Source organism: Kogia breviceps, chromosome 1 (genome assembly GCF_026419965.1).
Source record: "Kogia breviceps isolate mKogBre1 chromosome 1, mKogBre1 haplotype 1, whole genome shotgun sequence".
NCBI lineage: Eukaryota > Metazoa > Chordata > Mammalia > Artiodactyla > Physeteridae > Kogia > Kogia breviceps.
Genome location: NC_081310.1, coordinates 134,037,793 through 134,062,618, shown reverse-complemented (window position 1 = coordinate 134,062,618; position 24,826 = coordinate 134,037,793). Strand labels below are relative to the sequence as shown.

At 40.8% G+C, this 24,826-nt stretch overlaps 1 protein-coding gene across 4 annotated transcripts in view; it reads left to right on the top strand.

Annotated features, from left to right (window-relative positions):
* Positions 1–24,826, top strand: part of GIPC2 (GIPC PDZ domain containing family member 2) — a 91,532-nt gene that overhangs the window by 7,853 nt on the left and 58,853 nt on the right. For 3 of the 4 annotated variants that reach the window (XM_059075412.2, XM_067044033.1, XM_067044030.1), the window contains exon 2: positions 22,559–22,744. In XM_059075412.2, coding sequence (XP_058931395.1) covers positions 22,559–22,744 — 186 coding nt within the window. Of the gene's footprint in view, positions 1–22,558; positions 22,745–24,100; positions 24,204–24,826 lie in introns of all 4 variants that reach the window. The other variant, XM_067044040.1, reaches the window with a different exon arrangement.

Genomic DNA, 24,826 nt, shown 5'->3' with positions numbered 1-24,826 from the left:
CCCTGACTGGTGTTTTATAAAGTTGAAACACAATTGATCATTCCTTTTCTATGCTTCCTTTATAAAGTTTAGTTTCAGTTAAATAGGATGGTATTTTCTGGAATTGCACGGTACCATCTGAGAAGTTCTAAATATACTATGATCATTGTGTGCTTACTATCCCTCATGAGCATCAGCCTCTGTTTTCTATGAAAAGCTCAAGTAAAAAACAAAACAAAACACCAAAAATTCCCCCCTAGAACCGTGACTCATTTTGAGAAGTGGGAGGATAGTCTCACCAGCTGCCTTGTAGACCTCATTGCTCTCAGGAAGATAAGAAATGGGTAAGACTGTTGATTTGTGTGCTGGAGATCCCCCAAAGGAGGTGTGTGAACAACTCTAGAATCAAATCTGAACCCCTCCCCAAGCCTCTGCTACCTCATAGACAGATGGTGGCCCCTTTGCCGTCCCTCACCTACTCCCACCCCTCCAGCCATCCTGAGTGGACATGGGAGGCTCTTGCAGGTTGTAAGAGATGGAGACACTCAGGTTACCTTGGACAACGTGTATGTATGTATTTGTTAGGATGTATGGGGAGGTGAGGAAGCCCAGGATCACCTCTGTAGCTGGGCGGTCAGGTTCCGTGGACAGCTGGAACATCACTCACGCTCTCTGGGTAAAAGCAGTAACTTCAAACTCTGGAGAACCAAGAGCAAGTCGAGTTGCTTTTCACCTTCCCTCTCTACCTGTCTCCCTACTTCTTACTGTGTTCTTGACTGATTCCCTCTTTTTATCCTTTGACTTTGCTCCTTTAAGGCCCCTATTGCCTCCTCTCTGTCTTTTAGTTCTTTGCTTCTGTACTTTCTGTGCGCCCACTCTGTCTCAAACTTGAACTCCCTGAGAGTGAGTCTCTGTTGAGTCAGGGTACAGGACAGGTGGGGCAGGCCCCTTTGGCTTGTGGGTAAGGGCTCGTCTCTGGTCCAGTGTGTAGGTGGTACTAAGGCAGATGAACAGTGGATAAGGAGTCCTGTTGGAGAGGACAGTGGGCAGGACAGATAGTCTGAGACTTCTTGAATTAGGGATGTGGCAGACATCTGCCACAGTCTGTACAGAGCATGAAACTATTCTTGGTTCTCTGACATTTATCTGTTGTTCTTCTCTTTACCTGGAAATCTTTCCCCTGTTCTTTCCCTGTTAATTCTTTTAAAGGATAAACTGAGGCATACTTAAATTGAGTATATTTGAGCAAAAATAGATTTGGGCAGTGGCAAACCAGAAGGGGTTAGGAGTGCTCAGCAGACAGGAGTTAGGGGCAAGGTTTTTATAGAGGAGATGTGGAGGCAAAGCAAGGAAGTTATTTGATTGGCTCCAGCTTAAGTGGTTGCCTTATTTGGGAAAACCTACTTGGCTGTTTGTGACTGGTTGTCCTTTAGGTTTCTTAACTTTGAGGCATTTGCTGACCTAGGTTTTGGTTTGCTTACCTAGGCTGCCAAGTTCATTAGAACCCTCTCAGTCTAATGGCTTCCCTTTAAAATTAACAACTCCTACTTATGCTCAGGACTTGTGAGTCAGTACTCCAAGAATGCAGGTTTCTGGGCCCCGCTTCTACAGATTTGGGCTAGGGCCTGAAAAATGTGGTAATTTAACTTTTCCCTGGTGTCCCTAGGCAGCTGGTCTGTCATCTGTTGGCAGATATGATTTTGAGAACCACTGGATTAAATGAGAAGATCCAAGGTCTTTTACAGTATGAACTGTCTTCCAGAGCTTGTGCACTCAATTACAAATATCGGAGTGTCATTTTTATCTAAAAAGTACTGAAATACATACAAATGTTACTAACTGCCTATCTCATGGAGCTTACAATTTATAGGAGTGGTGGTAAGAGTAAACTAAGACATGAGTAAACAAGTATGTATATGCTGATAATACAAGGTGGAATATGAAGGATGTTGCCAGGGATACCAAATATGCAGGTAGGGATATGGTAGGCAGAGATCAAAGAAGAGTGAGATGGAATTTGATTGAGAAAATTGTGGCAGAGCCCCAAAAGTATTGAGCTGTGTGTACCTTTACTGCTCAATGTACATACCTAGCATGTAATTTTGATGCCACAAATGCAAAACTGTAATTATACAGGAAAGTGTGGTAACAAACCAGGATAAATAGAATGACTTCAAATCAAAGACCGTTTTTTAAAAAAAATTATTTATTTATAAATATTTATTTATTTATTTGGTTGCACCACATCTCTGCGGCAGGCGGGCTCCTTAGTTGTGTCTCGAGGGCTCCTTAGTTGTGGCATGCATATGGGATCTAGTTCCCTGACCAGGAATGGAACCCCGGCCCCCTGCATTGGGAGCGCGTAGTCCTAACCACTGTGCCACCAGGGAAGTCCCATATATATATATTTTTTAATATTAATATTTATTTATTTGTTTGGCTCTACTGGGTCTTAGTTGCAGCACACGGGATCTTCGTTGCCGTGTGTGGGATCTTTAGTTGCAGCATGCGGAATCTTTAGTTGAAGCATGTGGGATCTAGTTCCCTGACCAGGGACTGAACCTGGGTCCCTGAATAGGGAGTGTGGAGTCTTAGTCAGTGGACCACCAGGGAAGTCCCCTCCTCAGTGTTATTAATTGTAACCTTCCTCTCAGGTCCTCCTCTTTCTTTCCACCTGTTGGCTCTCAGTTAGTGAGCATATCCATGATGTTTGACTAAAGACCACCAAGGGAAAATGGTTTCTGTGGTTTTGTTTTATTCATTCACTAAATATCCTAGCAGAAATTACTCTCTGTGAAGCAGAAGTCCACAGAGGAGCTACACAGTAAATGTTATTTAAAACCAATTTTTATTTTAATTTTTTTAGAAATTGGTGTCTTTTTATTTTTATTTATTTATTTTTTTGGCCATGCGGTGCAGCATGTGGGATCTTAGTTCCCCGACCAGAGATTGAACCTGGACCCCCTGCACTGGGAGCACGGAGTCTTTTTTTTTTTTTTTTTTTTTTTTCCGGTATGCGGGCCTCTCACTGCTGTGGCCTCTCCCGCTGCGGAGCACAGGCTCCGGACGCGCAGGCCCAGCGGCCACGGCTCACGGGCTCAGCCGCTCCGCGGCACGTGGGATCCTCCCGGACCAGGGCACGAACCCGTGTCCCCTGCATCGGCAGGCGGACTCTCAACCACTGCGCCACCAGGGAAGCCCGAGCACGGAGTCTTAACCACTGGACCGCCAGGGAAATCCACCAATTTTTATTTTAATTGAAAAAATAATATATGTACAGAGTAAAAAATTTTAAAAAGTGGGTAACCACTTTTTTTTTTTTTGTGGGGACAAAAGTGTGAACCACGGTTCCCTAGTCCTCTTTCCCCAGAAGCATCTGCTTAGGCCACTTTCTTTTTTCTCTCTCTTTTTTTTTTTTTTTGCTGTACGCGGGCCTCTCACTGTTGTGGCCTCTCCAATTGTGGAGCACAGGCTCCGGACGCACAGGCTCAGTGGCCATGGCTCACGGGCCCAGCCGCTCCGTGGCATGCGGGATCTTCCCGGACTGGGGCACGAACCCGTGTCCCCTGCATCAGCAGGCGGACTCTCAACCACTGCGCCACCAGGGAAGCCCTAGGCCACCTTCTTGACCATCATTACAGAAAAATAAAATTTTTGAATTTATAAGTGTGTGTTTTTGTGAAAGTAAATGCATATCTGCATAGGTGTAAACCTCCCTTCTACTTTTAACAAATTAGGAGAATACCATGTATCTGTTGTATACAGTTGGTAGTAGCAGAAGCAAAGAAGTGGACCTAAGAAAAAAACACTGAAGCCTGGGGATGACAGAGTCACGGATCCTTTCAGGGTCACAGAGGGCCGTCAGAATGTTCTTCATGCTAGGAGAGCTGATGCTGTGTCTTTAATGGCAATGAGCCAATTTTTAGTAATTTCTAAGAAGTCTGTCTTCTGAGAAGGTTTCCTGTGCTGCTTTTGTTTCCCTGTGTTTCCTTATAACAAATCCCCATCACCTAAGGTAACCAAAGGTGTTCATTTTTTTATTGAAGTATAGCTGATGTGATGCACAATTTTTAAGTTATATTCCACTTATAATATTGTAAAATATTGGCTATATTCCTTATATTGTACACTGTATCCTTGTAGATTATTTATTTTATATATAGTAGTTTGTACCTCTTAGTTCCCTATCCCACTCTTCCCCTCCCTCTTTCCCTCTCTCTACTGGTAACCATTAGTTTTTTCTCTATACCTGTGAGTCTGTTCATTTTTGTTATATTAACTAGTTTGTTGTACTTTTTTTAGAGTCCACATATAAGTGATATCATACAGTATTTGTCTTTTTCTGTCTGACTTATTTCACTTAGCTTAATACCCTCCAGGTCCATCCAGGTTGCTATAAGTGGCAAAATTTCACTTTTTATGGCTGAGTAGTATTCCATTGTGTGAATATAACACATCTTCCTTATCCATTCACCAGTTAATGGACACTTAGGTTGTTTCCATTTCTTGGCAGTTATAAACAATGCTGCTGTGAACATTGGGGTGCATCTAAAGCTGTTTCTTGAAACTATGTATTCAGCTAAAGTAACTAACAAATACCTTTGGGCTAGATACTTGCTGAGATAAAAGAGGAAGGCAACGAAGAGTGGATGACTGTCACTGTTTTTCTGGATTGGGATCTAAAAACTGCTTTTTTCTCACTGTCTTAGAAACTCTAGCCTTTCTGTTTGGGGTATGCTGAGTATTTTGAAGTTTTGGTAATTAAAATGTGGAGTAGGAAGTTGAAGCTTGGACATGACTAATACCAGGGAGGTCCTATGGTTTCTACAGATAAGTGAAAGGGAAAAAGGGACCTTAGATCTTGTCAGTGATAGAATATTTGTCTTTTAGGAACATATCTGACCCCTAGTTAGTAGTGGCTAAAAGGCCCAAGATCCAGCAATCAGAAAGTGTATTTGCTATTGTATAAAAATCTCCCTGGAGATAATCAAACCACGTGTAGAGGAAGAGTTCCAACTTAAAAAAAAAAAAAAAAAAGGCTAAAATCCAGGATCTACTTCTCAACCTCTACAGATTCTTAAGTTACAGTGTTAACTTTAAGTGGCCTTAAAGGGATACACAGTAACAAAGTTGAGGAAATGATAATTCTGTACCCATTCCTGGAACAATTTACATATCCATATATTACATTAAGTAGTAGTGTTTGTAGTAGTGTTTGTGTGATTGGCATTAACAACATGTTCTTCATGATCCAGGGTCAGAATGTAACTTGAACCTCCTGAACCTTTTCATATTTGATACTAACAGTGTGTTCTGGGTGTAGTTAGGTATTAGGTACTGATCATGATTTGTTACTCCCTTTCTCCTTCTGTATTCTTTTTAAAAAATTCATTTACTTTTGGCTGTGCTAGGTCTTCATTGTGGCATATGGGATCGTTAGTTGCAGCATGAGAACTCTTAGTTGCGGCATGCATGTGGGATCTCGTTCCCTGACCAGGGATCAAACCTGGGCCCCCTGCACTGGGAGCGTGGAGTGTTACCCACTGGACTACCAGGGAAGTCCCTCCTTCTGTATTCTTTATACTTCCCCCTTCCTTCTGTAAAGGTAAGTGGGGGAGGGAAGCATAGCTTGAGCATTGAAAAGGGAGTTGTTGTTGAATACCTATCATTACCACTTAACCTGTGCTACCTTGTTTGAAATAGCAATTCTTAACAACCCCCAGAAATGGCTGTGATTGATAGATGAGGCAGTTTGAGCTCAGAACAAAAATAAACTACTCTGGCTTTCCTGGTGGTGCAGTGGTTAAGAATCCACCTGCCAATGCAGGGGACACGGGTTTGAGCCCTGGTCCAGGAATATCCCACGTGTTGTGGAGCAACTAAGCCAGTGTGCCACAACTACTGAGCCCTCAAGCCACAACTGCTGAGCCCGGGCACCACAACTACTGCAGCCCGCATGCCTAGAGCCCGTGCTCTGCAGGAAGAGAAGCCACCGCAATGAGAAGCCTGCGCACCGCAATGAAGAGTAGCCCCTGCTCACCACAACTAGAGAAAGCCCACGTGTAGCAACGAAGACCCAATGCAGCCAAAAGTAAATAAAATAAAATAAATTAATTAAAAAAATAAAAAAGTAAACTACTCAAGGGACTTCCCTGGCAGTCCAGTGGTTAAGGCTTCGCCTTCCAATGCACAGGGGGTGTGGCTTCGATCCCTGCTCGGGGAACTAAGATCCCACGTGCCTTGGGGCCAAAAAACCAAAACATAAAATAGAAGCAATATTTTAACAAGTTCCATAAAGACTTAAAAAAAAAAATAAACTACGTAAATCATGCAGTCCAGAGACGTCTTCTATCTTAGGTTTGTCTGACTCCAAAGCCCATGTTCTTTCCTTGACACAAGTGGTTCTTAACCTTATTGGACCCAAAGTTCCCCTGTAATAACAAATATTTTGTGGCACCACTTTTACTTATCCTGAAATAAAAATTTAAACAATAATACCTACCTATACACATAATTTAAAAAATTATTAGAAACAAACATGGATTTCAATGCAAATACTTGGGAAAACTATCTCAGAAGACATAATGAAGCAGTCAGTTGCTTGTATTTACCTACTAACAGTGAATAAGTTTGGATTTTAAAAGAATAAGAAAAAAAACGAAGAAAAAAAAAAGAGTAAGACAATAGTCACCTGAGTGTTGTTGACTCCTTTCTGTTACCTTTTGTTATCTAAATATTTATAGGTATTCATAGAACTATATAATGTAACAATAATAGGAGCTAGTGATATAAATGTTTCATGTTAAATTCAAATAACATGGACAACAGTGCTGTCAGTGACTTGATTTTCTGAAATGATGAACAACTCTTGATGAGGTTCTACAGAAACAAGAGAATATATATATTCTCTTCCCAACATGAATCTCTAGTAGGACATTTGAAAATCATCAGAATTAGGCTCACCAAGCTGAGCCTCTCTGAGCACTAGAGTTCATACCGTATCCCTACCTCATCCCCTATCTCTCCCAGCACCAGTGGTGTACATAATCATTGTAACAACCAAAAAAGCTCCCACAAGATTTCAAACAGTTTTCCAGTATCACCCTACCTGCTGGCAACATTGTTTTATGCCAGTTTGCTTGAGGTTAAGCACTTGCTCTAAGCTGTGAAGTTAGGAGGTAAAGGGGGGCAAAATGGGAAAGCAACAAGAAGGCAAAAGCAGTAGAAAGACCTCCTGTTTTATACTTACAGTTTTAGGATCAGTATTATAGGATTGTAATTACACAAAGTGAAACATGGCTGGTTAAATTTGTGAGATTCCAAGCTTTTGCAATATCTCAAAGCTACACATGTTGCTATGGCTATTTCACAGGTTTATAGGGTCCTATGATAGATGGAGAGTCAGGGTGGCATGACAGCAATGCTTTAGATCAATCTGATGGGGAGGTGGGTTTCAGAGTAGCGTGGTGTGCCCTGAGTTTGATGCTTGGAGGTGCCACCAAGTGGCTTCAATTTTCTCACCTGGAAAATTGAACAATGGAATTGAACCTGGAAAATATACAAATAATACCTGCCTTATAGGAGTGTCACGAGAACTGAATGAAATATCATATTAGGTATCTACAACAATGGTTCAATAAATGTTAGTTCTCGTTCCCTCTTTTCCTCACAAAAGATGCTTTTTAGGCAATTTTTGAGTAATTTTTTCCTTTTAGTTTTTCTATTCTAGACCTGTACAATTTCAGTCTCCTACTTTTTGCCTATTCCCAGAAAATAAGGAAAGCAAATTTAAAAGTTTATCTCTACATGATCCTCAAACTAAGCTATCTCAGTGTGGAATTCTATGTTACAGTAACTAATGTGGACTCTTCTGACAAGGGCTTCTTCAATAAAGTTTAGTATAAACCTAATAAACTATTTCAGTCAACACAGTCAAAGATCTCAAACTTGAAATATTAAATATACCAATTTATTCAGAATTATTTTGCATTGCATTTATCAATGCTTATTTCTCTTGAACTCTTATTCAAAAGAGTTATTTCAAAAATAACTCTTTAGGGGCGTCCCTGGTGGCGCAGTGGTTGAGAGTCTGCCTGCTGATACAGAGGACGCGGGTTCGTGCCCCGGTCCGGGAAGATCCCACATGCCGTGGCGCGGCTGGGCCCCGTGAGCCATGGCCGCTGGACCTGCGCGTCCGGAGCCTGTGCCCCGCAACGGGAGAGGCCACAACAGTGAAAGGCCTGCGTACCGCAAAAAAGAAACAAAACAAACAACTCTTTAGGAATACCCATGTTTCTTTGTATCATATCTCTAGACATACCTGTGACCGAATTTTTCTCAGCCTGGAATTCTATTATTCTACTCCATTCTTCCACTGAACATTTAGAGCTCATTTTCAACTCTCCCCACACTCGTTAAATCTCCTAGAACCTTTTTTTTTTAAGTTAGCTGGAAATTTAAAAAAAAATTTATTTAAAAATTTTTTATTTTTAAAATGTCTTTATTATTTTTTTTTTTACAGTAAGTCCTTGTTGGTTATTTATTTTAAATATAACAGTGTGTACATGAGTCTCCTAGATTCTTCTTTTTTTTTAATAATGAAGTATTTTCTTTTTTAAAAAAAATTTAAGTTTATTTATTTTTGGCTGGGTTGGGTCTTCATTGCTGCGTCCTGGCTCTCTCTAGTTGCAGTGAGTGGGGGCTACTCTTAATTGTGATGCACAGGCTTTTCATTGAGGTGGCCTGTCTCATGGTGGAGCACAGGCTCCAGGCACGTGGGCTTCAGTATTTGTGGCTTACGGGCTCCAGAGCACAGGCTCGGTGGTTGTAGTGCACGGGCTTAGTTGCTCCACAGCATGTGGAATCCTCCCGGGCCAGGGCTCGAACGCATGTCCCCTGCACTGGCAGGCGGATTCCCAACCACTGCGCCACCAGGGGAGTCCCTCCTAGATTCTTAATTGTGCTCAAGTCATGGACACTGACTTCCAAGGAGCTTCTGGGGAAGATTACTTACACGCTAAGGGATAGAGGAAGAACTCTACCACTGCCTTTCCTCAACATGCAAATCATGTTTTTCCTTTTATCCCATGTTATCTAGTCTTATCATCCTGAAAAGGGAACATGCTTATCTGATCTGCTTAATAGAAGAAGCATTATAAATAGATGACTATGTAACTTATATTTCCTACCCAGACACTTCACAGAGTGAAAAGGAAGGTTGTAATAATTACTCTGGGACAGCAGCGGTAAAGTAGGACCCAGAGTCCCTCTAATTATAGAAAAGGAGAAAAAAAAAAAATGCCACGTGAGAAAGTTTATCATACATTTGCTAATTAAGCACTCACCACACACAAGCCAGTTTCCTAGGCAGTAAGGAAGGTTTTGAATGGTAGGCATTTAGGGAGGGGGTGGGGAGAGGAGGGTGTGGGCATAAAAATAGAAGCAGGTAGTGAAGGCGCAGTGTCAGCTCTAAGCTTGGAGCCAGGAGATGCTGGTACTCCTCGTCCTGGCTCTGGCTTGGTGACACATTCTTGGGAGTTGAGGATGGAGCCCTGCCAGCTTCTTCGGGCAGCTTCTGACACTGCTGGGTCCTCTTCCCCTCTTCTCTAACTGCTCTGTCTGCTCCAGTGGCAGGAGTCCTACAGGCAGCAAGGGCAGGAATGTTGGCAAGCAGAGGGTGGGAAGAAGCTGATTTGTGAGATTGGGGAGTGGGAGCTGGTCAGAAACACCTGGGAGCAAAAGTGACAGGCTCTCAGCCAGGGCCGTGACTAAGTGTCTCCGATTCTGCGACAGAATTCTACTCCTGGCAGCTCCTCTCCTTGTCTTCCTGGTCTCTGTTCTTGGAGCTGTCTATCCCTGGGGTGGGAGGTGGCTTGAAATTGAGCAACCTGAACCTAGAAGAATCTTCACAGTCTGCAGACTCAACGGCTAACCTCCCTTGTGTCACACCAGCCCCACCCATGGGTGAACTTTTCTATGCTTCTCAGACTTTCTAATCAATAAGGGTCTAAGGCGGTCCCTGAGTTTGCCTCCACTCCCTCACCCCAACCCTTTGTCACCTCTCATCTAGGGAACCCTGTAGTACATTTTCCTTTGTCCCCTCTTGGCCTGTCACTCTGCACTATGTTTTTCTAATGTCTTACAGGTGTCCTAGTTTAGAATAAAAATCAATTGCAATCTTTCACTCCCTCAAGTTGTTGATAGTTTCTTGCATGACCCATTTTCTTCATAAAGTGCTCATCTCTTTCTGTTGGAATTTCTGTCCTGGGGAATAGTAAGGAATAGACCACCCTCCCGCATCACTCCCATCTTGACCCCTGAGTGGCTCCCCACGCTGTGCTTTCCAATTTTTCATGATGTATTTGGGTAGCTTTTATTCAGTTAGTTATTGAAATACAATTCATTTACAATGTTGTGCCATTTGGGCAGATTTTAAATATCACATACCTTGTAGACATTTCATTGTAAGAGTTATAATAAGTCTGCTTCCTGGTTAATATGAACAGGGTGCTTGCTACATGAGCATTCTGCCAAACAAATTTTAAAATTTTGTTTAAGGACCCTTTGGGGATCTAATGGCTTTTAAAAAAATATATAATTTATATTTGTATATTTGGCAAACTGGAAAGTTTAATCACAGGTCTCTTTACTAATAATTACAATTTATAATGTTATGTCTCACAAACCACTCTACTGCATTCTCGGATGTAAAACGTCTCCTGTTATATCAAGAGTTTCTCCTTCCCTTTTGAGGTTCTCTTCCATCTTAAGTGTCAAACAAGAGGAGGCTTTTAAGAAGATAAGTAGTTTTAAAAAAAAAAAAGAATAACTGGTTTAGAAACCTGGAAAATTTGCGACAGCACCTGACAAGGGGAACAGCAGTGATTTATGATGTCTTTCAAATTGGCATGTAACCTTGCAGCATTATTAGACCAGGCTAAAGCTCAGATATCTCCTCTGACCTGAAGCATAGTTTGGAAGAGGATGGATATATATAGCTACACACATTTGATTTAGTTTATTCCTTGGGTTAGTGCGGGTGTAATGTCCACAAAAGCAAGACTAAAACCTATCTCTATTCTTTTAACCTTTTCCTGTTTCAAGAATTGCTTTCAGATTGCCTTTCTTTGTTACATAGTTGCTTTGATTAGATTTCATTAACAAAGGAAAACGTTCTTTCTGTTACTCTGGGGAGTCATTTGGTAGATTGAAAAATGTGATTTGACTTTGGAGGAGGGGATAAAATTATTTTTGTCACATTATTTTGCCCATTAAAAACACTGGGAAAAAATGTGGTTGTATCAGAAAAGGAACAGTACAAAGGATGATTCACCTTTTATTTAAGACTTGCCACTGCTGACCCAGGACAGCTAATTTAGAAGTGAATCATTTATAGAAAGTTCTACATAGTTCGGAGGCAGGGCTTTGTACAATATCCTCATGAAGGTCTAAATAGAGCATACAGTATCAGGTTTCTAAATATCTGTCTTGTTGCCAATTTTATATCTTTTCCAAACTGAAACTTTTTTTCTAGTTGACTGTAGCCATTGACAAGGTGAAGGCAAAGGCACTGGATTTATAAAATAATGTATATTTAAAAAAACAAATATTAGAAATTTGTTACATGTGTTATACTGGGAAAATAATAAGCATGAGATCTTAAATGTCTGCTTTGTTACATTCATTTCTTTGGGTTATGGTCAGTTTTAAAATTAACTGGACGAAATCATTTAAAATTACTTATTTACAGTAAATCAAATTAAACAATGTATTAATATTTTGATATTTACTAATCACCTAATACATTTGACTTTAAAATTTTTTTATTTTAAATTTATTTATTTATTTGATTTTTGGCTGCGTTGGGTCTTTGTCGCTGTGTGCGGGCTTTCTCTAGTTGCGGCGAGCGGGAGCTACTCTTCATTGTGCAGGCTTCTCATTGCGGTGGCTTCTCTAGGCGTGCGGGCTTCAGTAGTTGAGGTGCATGGGCTCAGTAGTTGTAGCGCACGAGCTTAGTTGTTCTGCGGCATGTGGGATCTTCCTGGACCAGGGCAACCACTGCACCACCAGAGAAGTCTTACATCTGACTTTTCAAGTCCAATTACAAATAGCTCCTTTTTGTAAGCTGTCTTCACTTCTTTTAAGAAGTGGGTGGGTCTTCCCTGGTGGCGCAGTGGTTGAGAATCTGCTTGCCGATGCTGGGGACATGGGTTCGTGCCCCGGTCCGGGAAGATCCCACATGCCACGGAGCGGCTGGGCCCGTGGGCCATGGCTGCTGAGCCTGCGTGTCCGGAGCCTGTGCTCCGCAACGGGAGAGGCCACAACAGTGAGAGGCCTGCGTACCACACACACACAAAAAAGTGAGTGGTTTAATAAATAAACAGTGTATTTGGCAGCTCCATATAGAGCAAAGATTTTGTAGTCTCTGCCTTTTAGGAGTTTTAAGTTTAAAACCAAGTTTATATTTACATCACAGCTATGGTATCATGGGGTTAGAGAAAGCACAAAAGTCTGAATTCCAGTTTTGTCTCTGTCATTCACTAGCTATGTGACCTTAGACAAATCATGTAAGGGGGTTTGAGCTGGTTTTCTCTTCTACACAGCATGTAGTGATGCTTATCCTCATGACCTGATGCACATGGATTATGCACATGGATTAGCTGATGCACATGGATTAGCTGAGCTAATGCTTTAGGAAGTGATCAATAGCTTGGATGTCTCTGTAGATATTAGGTGTCAGAGAGGCAATATTGTAGGGGAAAGAGCTTGAAACTGGACAGCCAGGGTTGGAGTTATATTAGCACCAAATACACCAAATCACAAACTATTTTATCTCTTTAAATCTTTATGTTCTAATCTGTATAGTATATGGGTATAGTAATAACTGTCACATAGAATTGTTGTAGGATTAAATGAAGTAGTATGTGAAAATACCTGGTACACATAAGTGATCAATTAATGTTTATGAGACCTTAATTTTTATTTTATTTTTGTTCTTCCAGACCTTTATCTCCCCAGTTCCTTCACTTTTACAATGTTCTAATAGAAGTGGGACCCAGTCTCCGAACTGTGTAGAGCTGAGAGGGATGAGCAGGTGTCTCATTCCATGAATATCATTGAAGAATTGTTTGAGTTCTAGAATTTCCTTTATACAACACTCTACCATATATATATATATATATATATATATATATATATATATTTTTTTTTTTTTTTTTGGTGGTATGTGGGCCTCTCACTGCTGTGGCCTCTCCCGTTGCGGAGCACAGGCTCCAGACGCGCAGGCTCAGCGGCCATGGCTCACGGGCCCAGCCGCTCCGAGGCATGTGGGATCTTCCCGGACCGGGGCACGAACCCGTGTCCCCTGCATCGGCAGGCGGATTCTCAACCACTGCGCCACCAGGGAAGCCCTCTACCATATATTTTGGGGAATCATGTAGTATAAGACTCTCAGCTTTAGGGAAGAGTTTTGAGTAATAGAATTCTGTCACTCTGGCTTGCCTAGAATTACTTCCTTCTGTTCAAGCACTCAGGGTAAGCGAGTGATATTTTCTCCTCAATAATCATTCTTAGTTTCAGGTTGTTCTTAATTCCTGCTATTTTAAGGGCAATTAACTAGACAGAAGTAAAATCTTTTTTCTCTTTTTGAGAAACAGTCTGTGAGGCTTAGATAATAAGAATAACCCAGATAAGGCCTTGGTCATTAACAAATAAAACATAACCCAAGTGGTATTCTTGTGTATAAAGATGGTGGTATTAACTCCTGATGAAAGTATGGTTTAGTTACTTACTATGTTTATTATTATCCACTTTCTCTTCTTTATTTTCTATAATGACATTGACTGATATTTCTATAATGTTTATTTTAGAAAAATATAAAGAATTAGCAAGGTTCTTGGTAGATTGAGATGTAGGAAAGTATTGTATTAAAATATTTAGTAACACTGTTATTTTACATAACCACAGGAGATAAACTGTTCTAGTTGCTTTTATTTATTTTTTAAAATTAATCAATTAATTAATTAATTTTTGGCTGCGTTGGGTCTGTTGCTGCGTGTGGGCTTTCTCTAGTTGCAGCGAGCTGGGGCTACTCTTTGATGCAGTGCGCGGGCTTCTCATTGTGGTGGCTTCTCTTGCTGCGGAGCACGGGCTCTTGGCATGCGGGCTTCAGTAGTTGTGGCACGCGAGCTCAGTGGTTGTGGCTCGTGGGCTCTAGAGCGCAGGCTCAGTAGTTGTGGTGCAGGGGCTTAGTTGCTCCGAAGCATGTGGGATCTTCCTGGACCAGGGCTCGAACCCGTGTCACCTGCATTGGTAGGTGGATTCTTAACCACTGCCCCACCAGGGAAGTCCTTAGTTGCTTATATTTAAAATCACATTCCAAATGCTGTAATGCGAGCCCCACAAGCCCATAATTTCTTCCAGAGATCTTTGGAACATGTGGACTCTTGGGCCAACTCAGTTCCTGTTTAAGGAAAACATTAAACAAAAGGTTGGAAGTGGACTTCCTGGAGTTTTAAAAATGAATTTGATGTGTTTTTGGAGAGATTTGCAACCTGTTTGTGGGCTAGAATATCTTTTGAAGCACTAATGACAGATGATTTATTTAACCCTATTCACCTAGCACACTCGTGGAATATATAATGGTGCCATCAGAGAAAAAGTAATGTTAATTTATATTAATGGCTCTATACAGTAGTTCAGACTCTTATCATCCTAGCCATATTGAGTTTCTAGGGTGAATAATCATAAGCGTGTGATAAGAACTGAAAAATAGCTATTGAAATATAAATGCATGGTAAGAATATGGTCATGAGTTATACTCAACAAAAAAGTTGAAGGATAATGTAATTTATGGGGGAACATGAAATCTATCCTGATTATGACATTAAAAAGGAGCAAAATCTAATTTTCAGGAAAAGTAATGCAATTTAAGCTGTCAAGCATAGGTGTAAATATTATTCAAGAAGCACCTGTATTCCAAGAATAATACTAATAATAACCTTTAGAGCTTTTTAGTTTAAAAAGCACTTTTATGTATAGTCTCTTATTGAGTTTTAGTAACAGCTGTGTGATGTAGACCAAGCTTTACTAATGCCAGGATGTACATGAAGACCAAGGAGGTCAAATGACTGAGCTCACTGAGAGTACAGAGTTGGGACTAGATCCAGGTCTCTTACCTCTTAACCCATTGTTTCCTTCTTTCCTTTACTTCTATTTTTCTTTCTTTTTCACAACCATTAGAAGTATAACATAGCTCCACTCTAGATATCCATTTTGCTGATACTGGAAGTAAGGGGAGCTTTACTTTATGCTTGAAATTTTTGATAGGATATGAAATTAGGATAAGAATGCATATCACTTCAGTGCATTAAAGGAAACACAATTCACCATAGACCTCAGAGTTGTCTTTTTTTTTTTTAAAGGATAAAATGAGACAGTAGGTAGAAAAAACTTTTAAACTGTGAATTATGGGGAGTTCCCTGGTGGTCTAGTGGTTAGGATTTGGCGCTTTCACTGCTGTGGCCTGGGTTTAGTCCCTGGTCCGGGAACTGAGGTCCCACAAGCTGTGGGGTGTGGCCAAAAACAAAACAAACCCCCCCCTGTGAATTATGAAGATACAAAGGATAATGATTCTATCAGTTAGAATTCTGTTAGTTGAAAGCAACAGAAAATCCAACCCACAATGGGTTGGTGAAATTATTGGCTTGTGTAACTAAACATTCTGGGATAGGGCTGTGTATCAGATAGGATGTTTTCAGCTGCAAGTAGCACAGAGCTAGTTCAACTGCCTAAGACAAATAACTTTCTATTTTACATAAAAGAGGCATAGTGGGTTCCAGAGCTGGTTAACAGAGCAACTCACCAACGTCAAGGACCTAGGTTCACTTGAAATCTTTGCATTCTTGGCATTGATCTCTTCCTGCATTGGTAGTAACTTGGTGGTGGAAGTTTCTAGATCACATACAGGTAAGGGAACATCCAGGGGAAGAAGGGATTGTCTTTCACTGTGTTTGTTTCTTAGGAATGAAAAAATACTTCCCTGAGGCTTCCTGGACATCTTCCTCCCATGTCTTGTTGGCCAGGACCGGGCCACATGCTTACTCCTAAAATCACCACTTCTACCAGTCTAAGCCTTATGCCTGTAACACAGGAGGTGAATCATTTTCCTCCAAAGCACACACGAAGTATAGCTACCTGATATCGGAAGATTACCTTAGGTGGTGAAAGGGGTGGACAACTTCCAGTGTCCATTACTGACTGTCTTTAGGTGAGGCTGGATCTAGAGGCTCTGCCCTTCTCCATGTGCCAGCTTTGTCCCCAGGGTCAGTCTTCTAATGTTGAAGTGACAGCTGCAGTAGTTAGACTTCACATCAGAGGGATAGAGACACCTTTCTAGGAGCTTCTGTGGAAAAGAAGATTCCTTCCCCAGAAACCCCAACAAATTATTTCTTGTATGTTATTGGCCTAAGTTGGATTATGATTTAGTCATTAACTGATTTAAACCTAACTACGATTCATTTCTGATGTAACTGAGGATGGGTCACTCCTACCCAAGCTACCATATGGCTTAAAATGAGGAATGAAACTTGAGGGGGAAGGGGAATGGGTACTGTAGATATTGATGTCCAGCCCAATAACAAATCTGTCCCCAAAGGGCAATAGCTTTCTCCTTTCATTAAGCCACATCTCCTATAAATCATGGTGACAGGCATGCGATAAGACAAATATGACAATAAGATGAATCCTTACCTGCTAAAAGTTTACAAAGCAGCACGTGGTAAGTTCCACAACAAATGTATGAAATTTAATAGGTATATAGAAGGTGAAGAAATAACATTAGCTTAGGGTGTTATTAGAAAATGTAGTTTAGCTAGACTTTATTGGATGGGGAAGATTTTGACAGATATGACTGGGTTTAGAAGTTGAGTTTAAGCTATGGCATTTTTGGCCGAGGGAATGACATGTATAGTTATATGGAGATGGGAAAAATACAAAGTATAAAATTGTTAAAGACATGGGATTCTAGAACTGAGCTGCCTAATACGGTAGCTGCTAGCCAAATATAGATATTGAGCACTTTAAGTGTCGCTAGTCCAAACTGAGATAAAATGCAAGGGTAAAATATACACCAGATGTTAAAAACAACAACAAATGCTGGAGAGGGTGTGGAGAAAAGGGAATCCTCTTGCACTGTTGGTGGGAGTGTAAACTGATATAGCCACTGGAGAACAGCATGGAGGTTCCTTAAAAAACTAAAAATAGAATTACCATATGACCCAGCAATCCCACTACTGGGCATATACCCAGAGAAAACCATAATTCAAAAAGACACATGCACCCCAATGTTCATTGCAGCACTGTTTACAATAGCCAGGTCATGGAAGCAACCCAAATGCCCATCGACAGATGAATGGATAAAGCAGATGTGGTACATATATATAATTGAATATTACTCAGCCATAAAAAGGCACAAAATTGGGTCATTTGTAGAGATGTGGATGGATCTAGAGACTGTCATACAGAGTGAAGTAACTCAGAAAGAGAAAAACATGTATCATATATTAACGCATATATGTGGAACCTAGAAAAACGGTACAGATGAACCAGTTTGCAGGACAGAAATTGAGACACAGATGTAGAGAACAAATGTATGGACACCAAGGGGGGAAAGTGGTGGTGGTGGTGGTGGTGGTGTGATGAATTGGGCGATTGGGGAAAAAAATGACTTAATAGAAATGTAAACTCTCAATTTCATTTTAAAAATAATTGATTATATGTTGAAATGATATTTTGGATATATGGGATTATATGAGGAAATTAGATTAGTTTCACCTATATCTTTTGTTAATGTGATTTTTAGAAAATTTAAAATTATGTAGCTTGTGTTACATTTATATTGAGTAGTACTGCTCTAGAAAGTAGAATAGTCATGAGAACGCCATCAGTCTTATGAAAATTGGCAATGATGGTGGTAAAGCATCAAATATAGATACCCCAGAAGGTGTTAAGGATTTCATTTTACAATGAAAAAACATCAGAAAGGTATATCTAATGGATGGATAATTTTCCTTATATGGTACCTTACCCTGAGTTTACTTTCTTTTGATTTAGTTTGTGCACCAGAGAGTATAAAAAATGATGTTAAGTACTATGTCGTACTACTTTTATCTAGTGTATCTCTATAACCAAGTATTTGTTAGAGGAACATTGATTATATAACCACTTCACTGTTTCTTTTCTTGTATTGTTTTTTCTTTCTTTTAACATTAAACATTTATTAGCTGTGCTAATTGGATGAAGTCATACTTTTCTCATCCACAAAATGAGGTTAATAAAACCTAGTACACAGGTAGGTTTTATTAAACGAGGTAAGTGAATGTGCAGTGACATTCGGATATAAACCGAGCAGTGCACTGTGTTAGACATCGTAGGAGAAAGATGACTGAGATCTCGCCTCTCTGAGTGAGGATGACAAATACGTGTTACACCAATTGGAGTTGAAGGCAAGGTGACTCAGACACTCGAATGAGGTGCTAGATTTAAACGTTGTGAGTGAAGTGGAAAGAGTGATTCCACCCGGGCAGTCACATTCCTGCAGAGTCTCAATAGACAAGAGCATGGGGGTAGAGTTGGGGGTGGGCGGGCAGGCCTTTTAGATTTTGGATTGAAAAAAATGTATGAATGGAGGTAGGAAGCTTCATGATATGTATTTGTGGTTCCTTTTTGGTTTAAATATCCAGGACTGTTATATTACAATTGGGTTATGTTGCCCCACTGTACCTCAGTGGAGCATCTACCAGCCTGGGAGTTCCTTGTGTATGAGGACTGGTCCTAGTCATCTTTGTATATCCAGCGTGCAGCACAGAACCTGACAAAAAAAACACGTGTCCAACAGATGATTGTGAGTAGATGAATGAGCACGAACTTTGAAGCATTTGAAGGCATTTCTTTTTTTTTTTAAATTTATTTGGTTGTATCAGGTCTTAGTTGCGGCACGCGAACTCTTAGTTGCGGCATGCACGTGGGATCTAGTTCCCTGACCGGGGATCAAACCCAGGCCCCCTGCATTGGGAGTGTGGAGTCTTATCCACTGCACCACCAGGGAAGTCCCTAGAAGGCATTTCTTATTTTTCAGTTCAAAATGCAGTATCTACGAGGAGTATTTGAATCTCTAGACTTTATGACATGCAAATGTATTTGCTGATGGCTGGGCATTGAGATCGTGTGAGTGATAGGTTTTTATCCTCCCTTGAGGAACTGATCTGAAGTCGTGGAGCTTTAGTTACCTGCTGCTACAGAGGGCTCTTCCTCCACCTCGCAGGGACCATTACATTTCTGCCAGTTTTCAACACAACTTTCTGTGGAGCTCTATTCCATGGCTCTACTCCTTCCAGGAAAGAAACCCCGATGCCTTGGCTGCCAACTTCTGGCTGCCCGGAGTAGAACGTTATTCTGCAGGGGAGGAAGCACAGTGGGAAAGGGTTATATCTACAGGAAATCTAATATTTGCTCTGTAGTGAAGCATGTGAAAAGGTTGAAAGAAAGGAAGTAGCTTAGTATCTAGAAGTTCAGTTTGTGTGGGATTTCCTGTTTGGGGCTTTTTCCCCTACCCTGTTTTATCATCATTATGTTTTAATGTTTTATTTCCTGTCTACTTGGTAAGTTGCTTTTTTATAAATTAATTTTTATTGGAGTAGTGTTGCTTTACAATGTTGTGTTAGTTTCTACTGTACAGCAAAGTGAATTGGCTATACGTATACATATATATCCCCTCTTTTTTGGATTTCCTTCCCATTTAGGTCACCACAGAGCATTGAGTAGAGTTCCCTGTGCTATACAGTAGGTTCTCATTAGTTATCTATTTTATACATAGTATCAGTAGTGTATATACATCAATACCAGTCTCCCAATTCATCCCCTTGCCTTCCCCGTTGGTATCCAAACGTTTGATCTCTACGTCTGTGTCTCTATTTCTGCTTTGCAAATAAGATCATCGGTCTACTTGGTAAGTTGCTTATTAGTGGTGGTTGGGATCCACTATGAGCATCATTAACAGAATTTCACGGGAAAAAACGACAAGGAGAAAACCATTCTACTCACTTTACATCTTTTAAGAAAGGAAGCCAGAAAAGCTGTTTTCTATGCATACTACCTCCCCCTGACTAACCATGATTAATGATTTTTGTTAGTGGACTAATTATACCACTGACTTCACAACTGGAATAAGAAATAGGAGCCATTATTGGCTTAAATGACTCGCCGCCCCCCGTGAATAATAAAAATTTAACACCAGTGAGTATTTGCAAAGAGTAACTATAAAGCTGAATATATTATGTCTTCACCAGGATACAAAGATTAACAACCCTTTGTGTTAAAGGCCCACCAGTTAGAACAGCTCACTACAGACCTGGGTGAAAAAAGGAAAGGGCAGCGGCAGTAGTTCTTCCCTGTAGGCGTTAATTCTTCTGTACCCTTTGGCCTCTTCCTTGTCCTTATCACTAGTACCTTTCATATACCTCTGGGATTTGATAGGGGCTTTGCCAACCATGCTGGACCTCTAACTGTAGAGCAGGGAGAGCTGTTCCAATTCAGATATATTTTGATAGGCCTTAAAAAGCCATTTAACAAATAGTAATTGCACAGTTTCTGGGCTTCCAGAGGCTTATGGATGCATTAAAGGTCAAGGTTCCAGGGGAATCAGGAATGGTGTGAAACTCAGGGAGGTTGGGAGAGGGTTGGAAGTGAGGGCTGAAGCAAGTCTCAGGGATGGAGGAAAGGCTGACTATATCTTTGGCAAACGTTACTTGATAACAAAAAGTAAAAATTTTCATTCAGCCATTTTGATATAAAAAACCTGTATTAGGGATTTCCCTGATGGTCCAGTGGTTAGGACTCTGTGCTTTCACTGCCGAGGGCCCCCACCACCAAAAGAAAAAAAGTTTTGTTTGGTATGCAGAAGGTGCTCAATAAGTATTTATTTATTGAACTTAATCTTTTTTTCTTTTTAAGATTTAATTTTATTTATTTTTGCTGCATTGGGTCTTCATTTCCGCATGCAGGCTTTCTCTGGTTGCGGTGAGCGGGGGCTACTCTTCGTTGCAGTGAGCAGGCTTCTCCTTGCGGTGGCTTCTCTTGTTGAGGAGTGCAGGCTCTAGGTGCATGGGCTTCAGTAGTTGTGGCACTCAGGCTCAGTAGTTGTGGCGCATGGGCTTAGATGCTTTGCTTGGCATGTGGGGTCTTCCTGGACCAGGAATTAGACCTATGTCCCCTACATTGGCAGGCGGATTCCTATCCACTGTGCCACCCAGGAAGTCCCGAACTTAATCTTGAAACCAATGGCATATTCTTAACCCTCCTTCTCCTCTTCCATTTTGTATCTGGGCCTCACAAATGACCCAAATTATGGTTGGCAAACTTAAGAGTAGCATTGCAGATTTTAGTAAAATGAATTGTATTTTTGAAGGAAAATGAGATCACATAAAGACTGGGTAAACGTAAGAAGTCCCTTTAAAACCTCCACACAACTTCTCACCATTTCAGTCTTTCTGTTTCTACCATTAAGTGAATTTGATCAAGTTGCATTAGCCTCTCCAGACCTCAGCTTCCCCTTTCTTAAAGCCAAGGGTTTGGGACTTCCCTGGTGGTGCAGTGGTTAAGAATCTGCCTGCCAACGCAGGGGACACAGGTTCGAGCCCTGGTCTGGGAAGATCCCACATGCCGTGGAGCAACTAAGCCCATGCGTCACAGCTACTGAGCCTGTGTTCTAGAGCCTACATGCCACAACTACTGAAGCCCACGCACCTAGAGCCCTTGCTCTGCCACCGAGAAGCCACCGCAGTGAGAAGCCCGCGCACCACAACAAAGAGTAGCCTGCGCACCACAACAAAGAGTAGCCCCCGCTCGCTGCAACTAGAGAAAGCCCATGTGCAGCAGCGAAGACCCAATGCAGCCAAAACTGAATAAATAAATAAATAGATTTATTTTTTTAAAAAAGCCAAGGGATTGGACTAGTCAAGATCCGTTTTAGACATTTTTGTTTTACTACCTCATTCATTAATTACTTTCTAAAGCACAAAAATGCAAAATAAATAAAAATTTCCTCATTTTAAAAAAGCAAATTTTCCAAAATAGTCTTGCCTATGTTTTCATTGTGGTATATGTATCATGACCCCACCTTTGGGAACACAACCTTAGATGGCAGCATTGTAAATGGCAAGTAACATAGGAGTATAAACTGCTATGAAGTTGGTGAGACCTGAGCTTGAATCCTGGCTCCCGACAAGTACTATCTTTGTGACCTTAGACAAATTGCTTACTCTCATTAAGTCTCGATTTTCTTATTGGTAGTATGGAGATGATAATGTATTTATAAAGCTATTGTGAGGATTAAATATGATAATGGATATAAATTGCTTAACACAGAGCTTGGCCTATAGGAAACAGTTCATATCACCTAATGTTAATAATATAATTGCTTACATCATAAATTGAGTACTGTTTCACTCAAGTATTAAATAAACTAATGATCATAATGTTTTCCTGGTGGAAACTGACCTAAAATATTTCTTTCTTTTTGCAGATCTTATATTGCACTTTAAATACACCTAAAGTTGACATGGGAAAACTCTTAGGAGCACAGATAGGTCTTGAAGATTTCATATTTGCCCATGTGAAAGGGATCAAAAAAGAAGTGAATGTGTATAAATCTGAGGATTCACTTGGTCTTACCATTACAGATAATGGTGCTGGCTATGCTTTTATAAAGGTAAGTCTTAAAAAATAACTGTGTAACTTAACTGAGGGTAACATATAATCTATATTATATGAAAATCTACCAGGTCAAAGAAAGTTTAAAATCTTTGGAGTGAGAGCTGACTCGACAGCGATGGATGGGTTGGTAATGTTTCCTTTAAAAAATGTTTCAAAGAAAGTACTCTTTTAAAAAAAATTAATTTATTTTTGTTGGGTTGGGTCTTCATTGCTGCGCGTGGGCTTTCTCTAGTTGCGGTGAGCGGGGACTACTCTTTGCTGCATTGCACGGACCTCTCATTGCGGTGACTTCTCTGTTGCGGCGAGCGGGGACTTCAGGAGTTGCCGTGTGCGGGCTTAGTTGCTCCGCAGCATGTGGGATCTTCCCGGACCAGGGCTCGAACCGCGTCGCCTGCATTGGCAGGCGGATTCTTAATCACTGCGCCCAGGGAAGTCCCAACACCATTCTTTTGTTTACTCTTTCCTTGAATTTTTATTTTTTATTTATTTTTTCCTTCAGATTAAACTTCCTCTAGAATTTAGCGTTTACTGAAAAGGAAAGACTGGCCCTGGTGCCTACTTATCCTCATGGGCTCTTGTAGGTCTGTTGCTCGTCAACATGTGGTGACTTCCATGCTGATTTCCATTGATTTTGTGTTATTTCCAAGTGCACATATTTTTGGCCACCTTATTTACTTAAAAAAAATGCTCATCAAAAATATCTGAACATATACAGTTGACTCTTTGACCACACAGGTTTGAACTGTGTGGGTCCACTCAGATTGTTTTCAATAGTAAATATTACAGTGTAATGCAGTCCTGGGTTGGTTGAATCTGTGGATGCGGAACTGTGAATACGGGGAACTGTTCACACGGTGGGATTTTTTACCAGGACTTTCCATTGCGCGGAAGGTCAGCACCCTTAACCCCTGCATTGTTCAAGGGTCAATTGTAATTACTTTATCTAAATACAAAGAGCAATATAGAGCTGCAAAGACAAAAGAAGGAAGTTTGAAATGGTATGAAAAACTGTTAAGAACTGAGGAATGGTGAAAAGATTCATCTCTTAAATAACAATTCTATTATTGTAATAAGTAGTTGTGTTTTTTTGTTTGTTTGTTTTGGCCATGCATTACAGCTTGTGGGATCTTAGTTCCTTGAAATCCCCGGCCCTCGGCAGTGAATAGAGCCGAGTCCTAACCATTGGACCGCCAGGGAATTCCCTGTAATAAGTAGTTGTAATAACACTGACTTATATTGAATGCTTGTCAGGTACTAGACACTTTGCATACGTTTTCTCATTTAATGCTCACAACAATTCCATTTGGTATCATGTTTTCTTTTTAATTACTTTTTTGTTGATATGTAACAGATGTACACCTTTAATGGATGCTTACAGATCTGTGTAAACACTACCCAGAGTAAAGGGAAATTTCACTTCCATCACCCAGAAGGCTCCCCTGTGCTCCTTCTAGGTCAGTACCCTTCCCCCACAGAGGTAGCCACCATTTTGACCTCTATCACCATAGTTTTGCTTGTTCTTGAACTTCATGCAAGTGGAATCACATATTATGTACTCTGCTGTTTCTGACTTTTGCTCAGCATGTCTGTGAGGTTCATCTCTGGGTAGGCACTATTATCAACTGTTATAGATGTAGAAACAGGTTTGGGAAGGTTAAGCAGCTTGTCCAGAGTTATGCAGCTGGACAAATTCAGGATTTGAATCCAAGCGATCTGACTCCAGAGCTGGCAATCCTACCCACTGAGCTTAGAATTAGTGATAAAGTTTCATGCCTTTTTTTGGTCCAGATCCTTGATTTGCTGATGCATTGTCATCATTGAAAAAAATAGCCTTAGGGAAGTTATCTTCTTAACTGTAAATAGTACTTTAACTTCCCACTTGATAGAACAGCTATTTTTAGCTCTGCAAAAGATATGACTCTGCTGAAGGTTGAGTGGGTGACCAAATGGAAAATCCATGAGTTGGGAAAGTCATGTGGGATTATCTGGGGGAAGCTCAGGACATGAGGTACATGGAGCAATGCCATTCTATTGTCAGCAGGGAAGGGCTTGGAAGTTTTGCAAACACGCATGGATT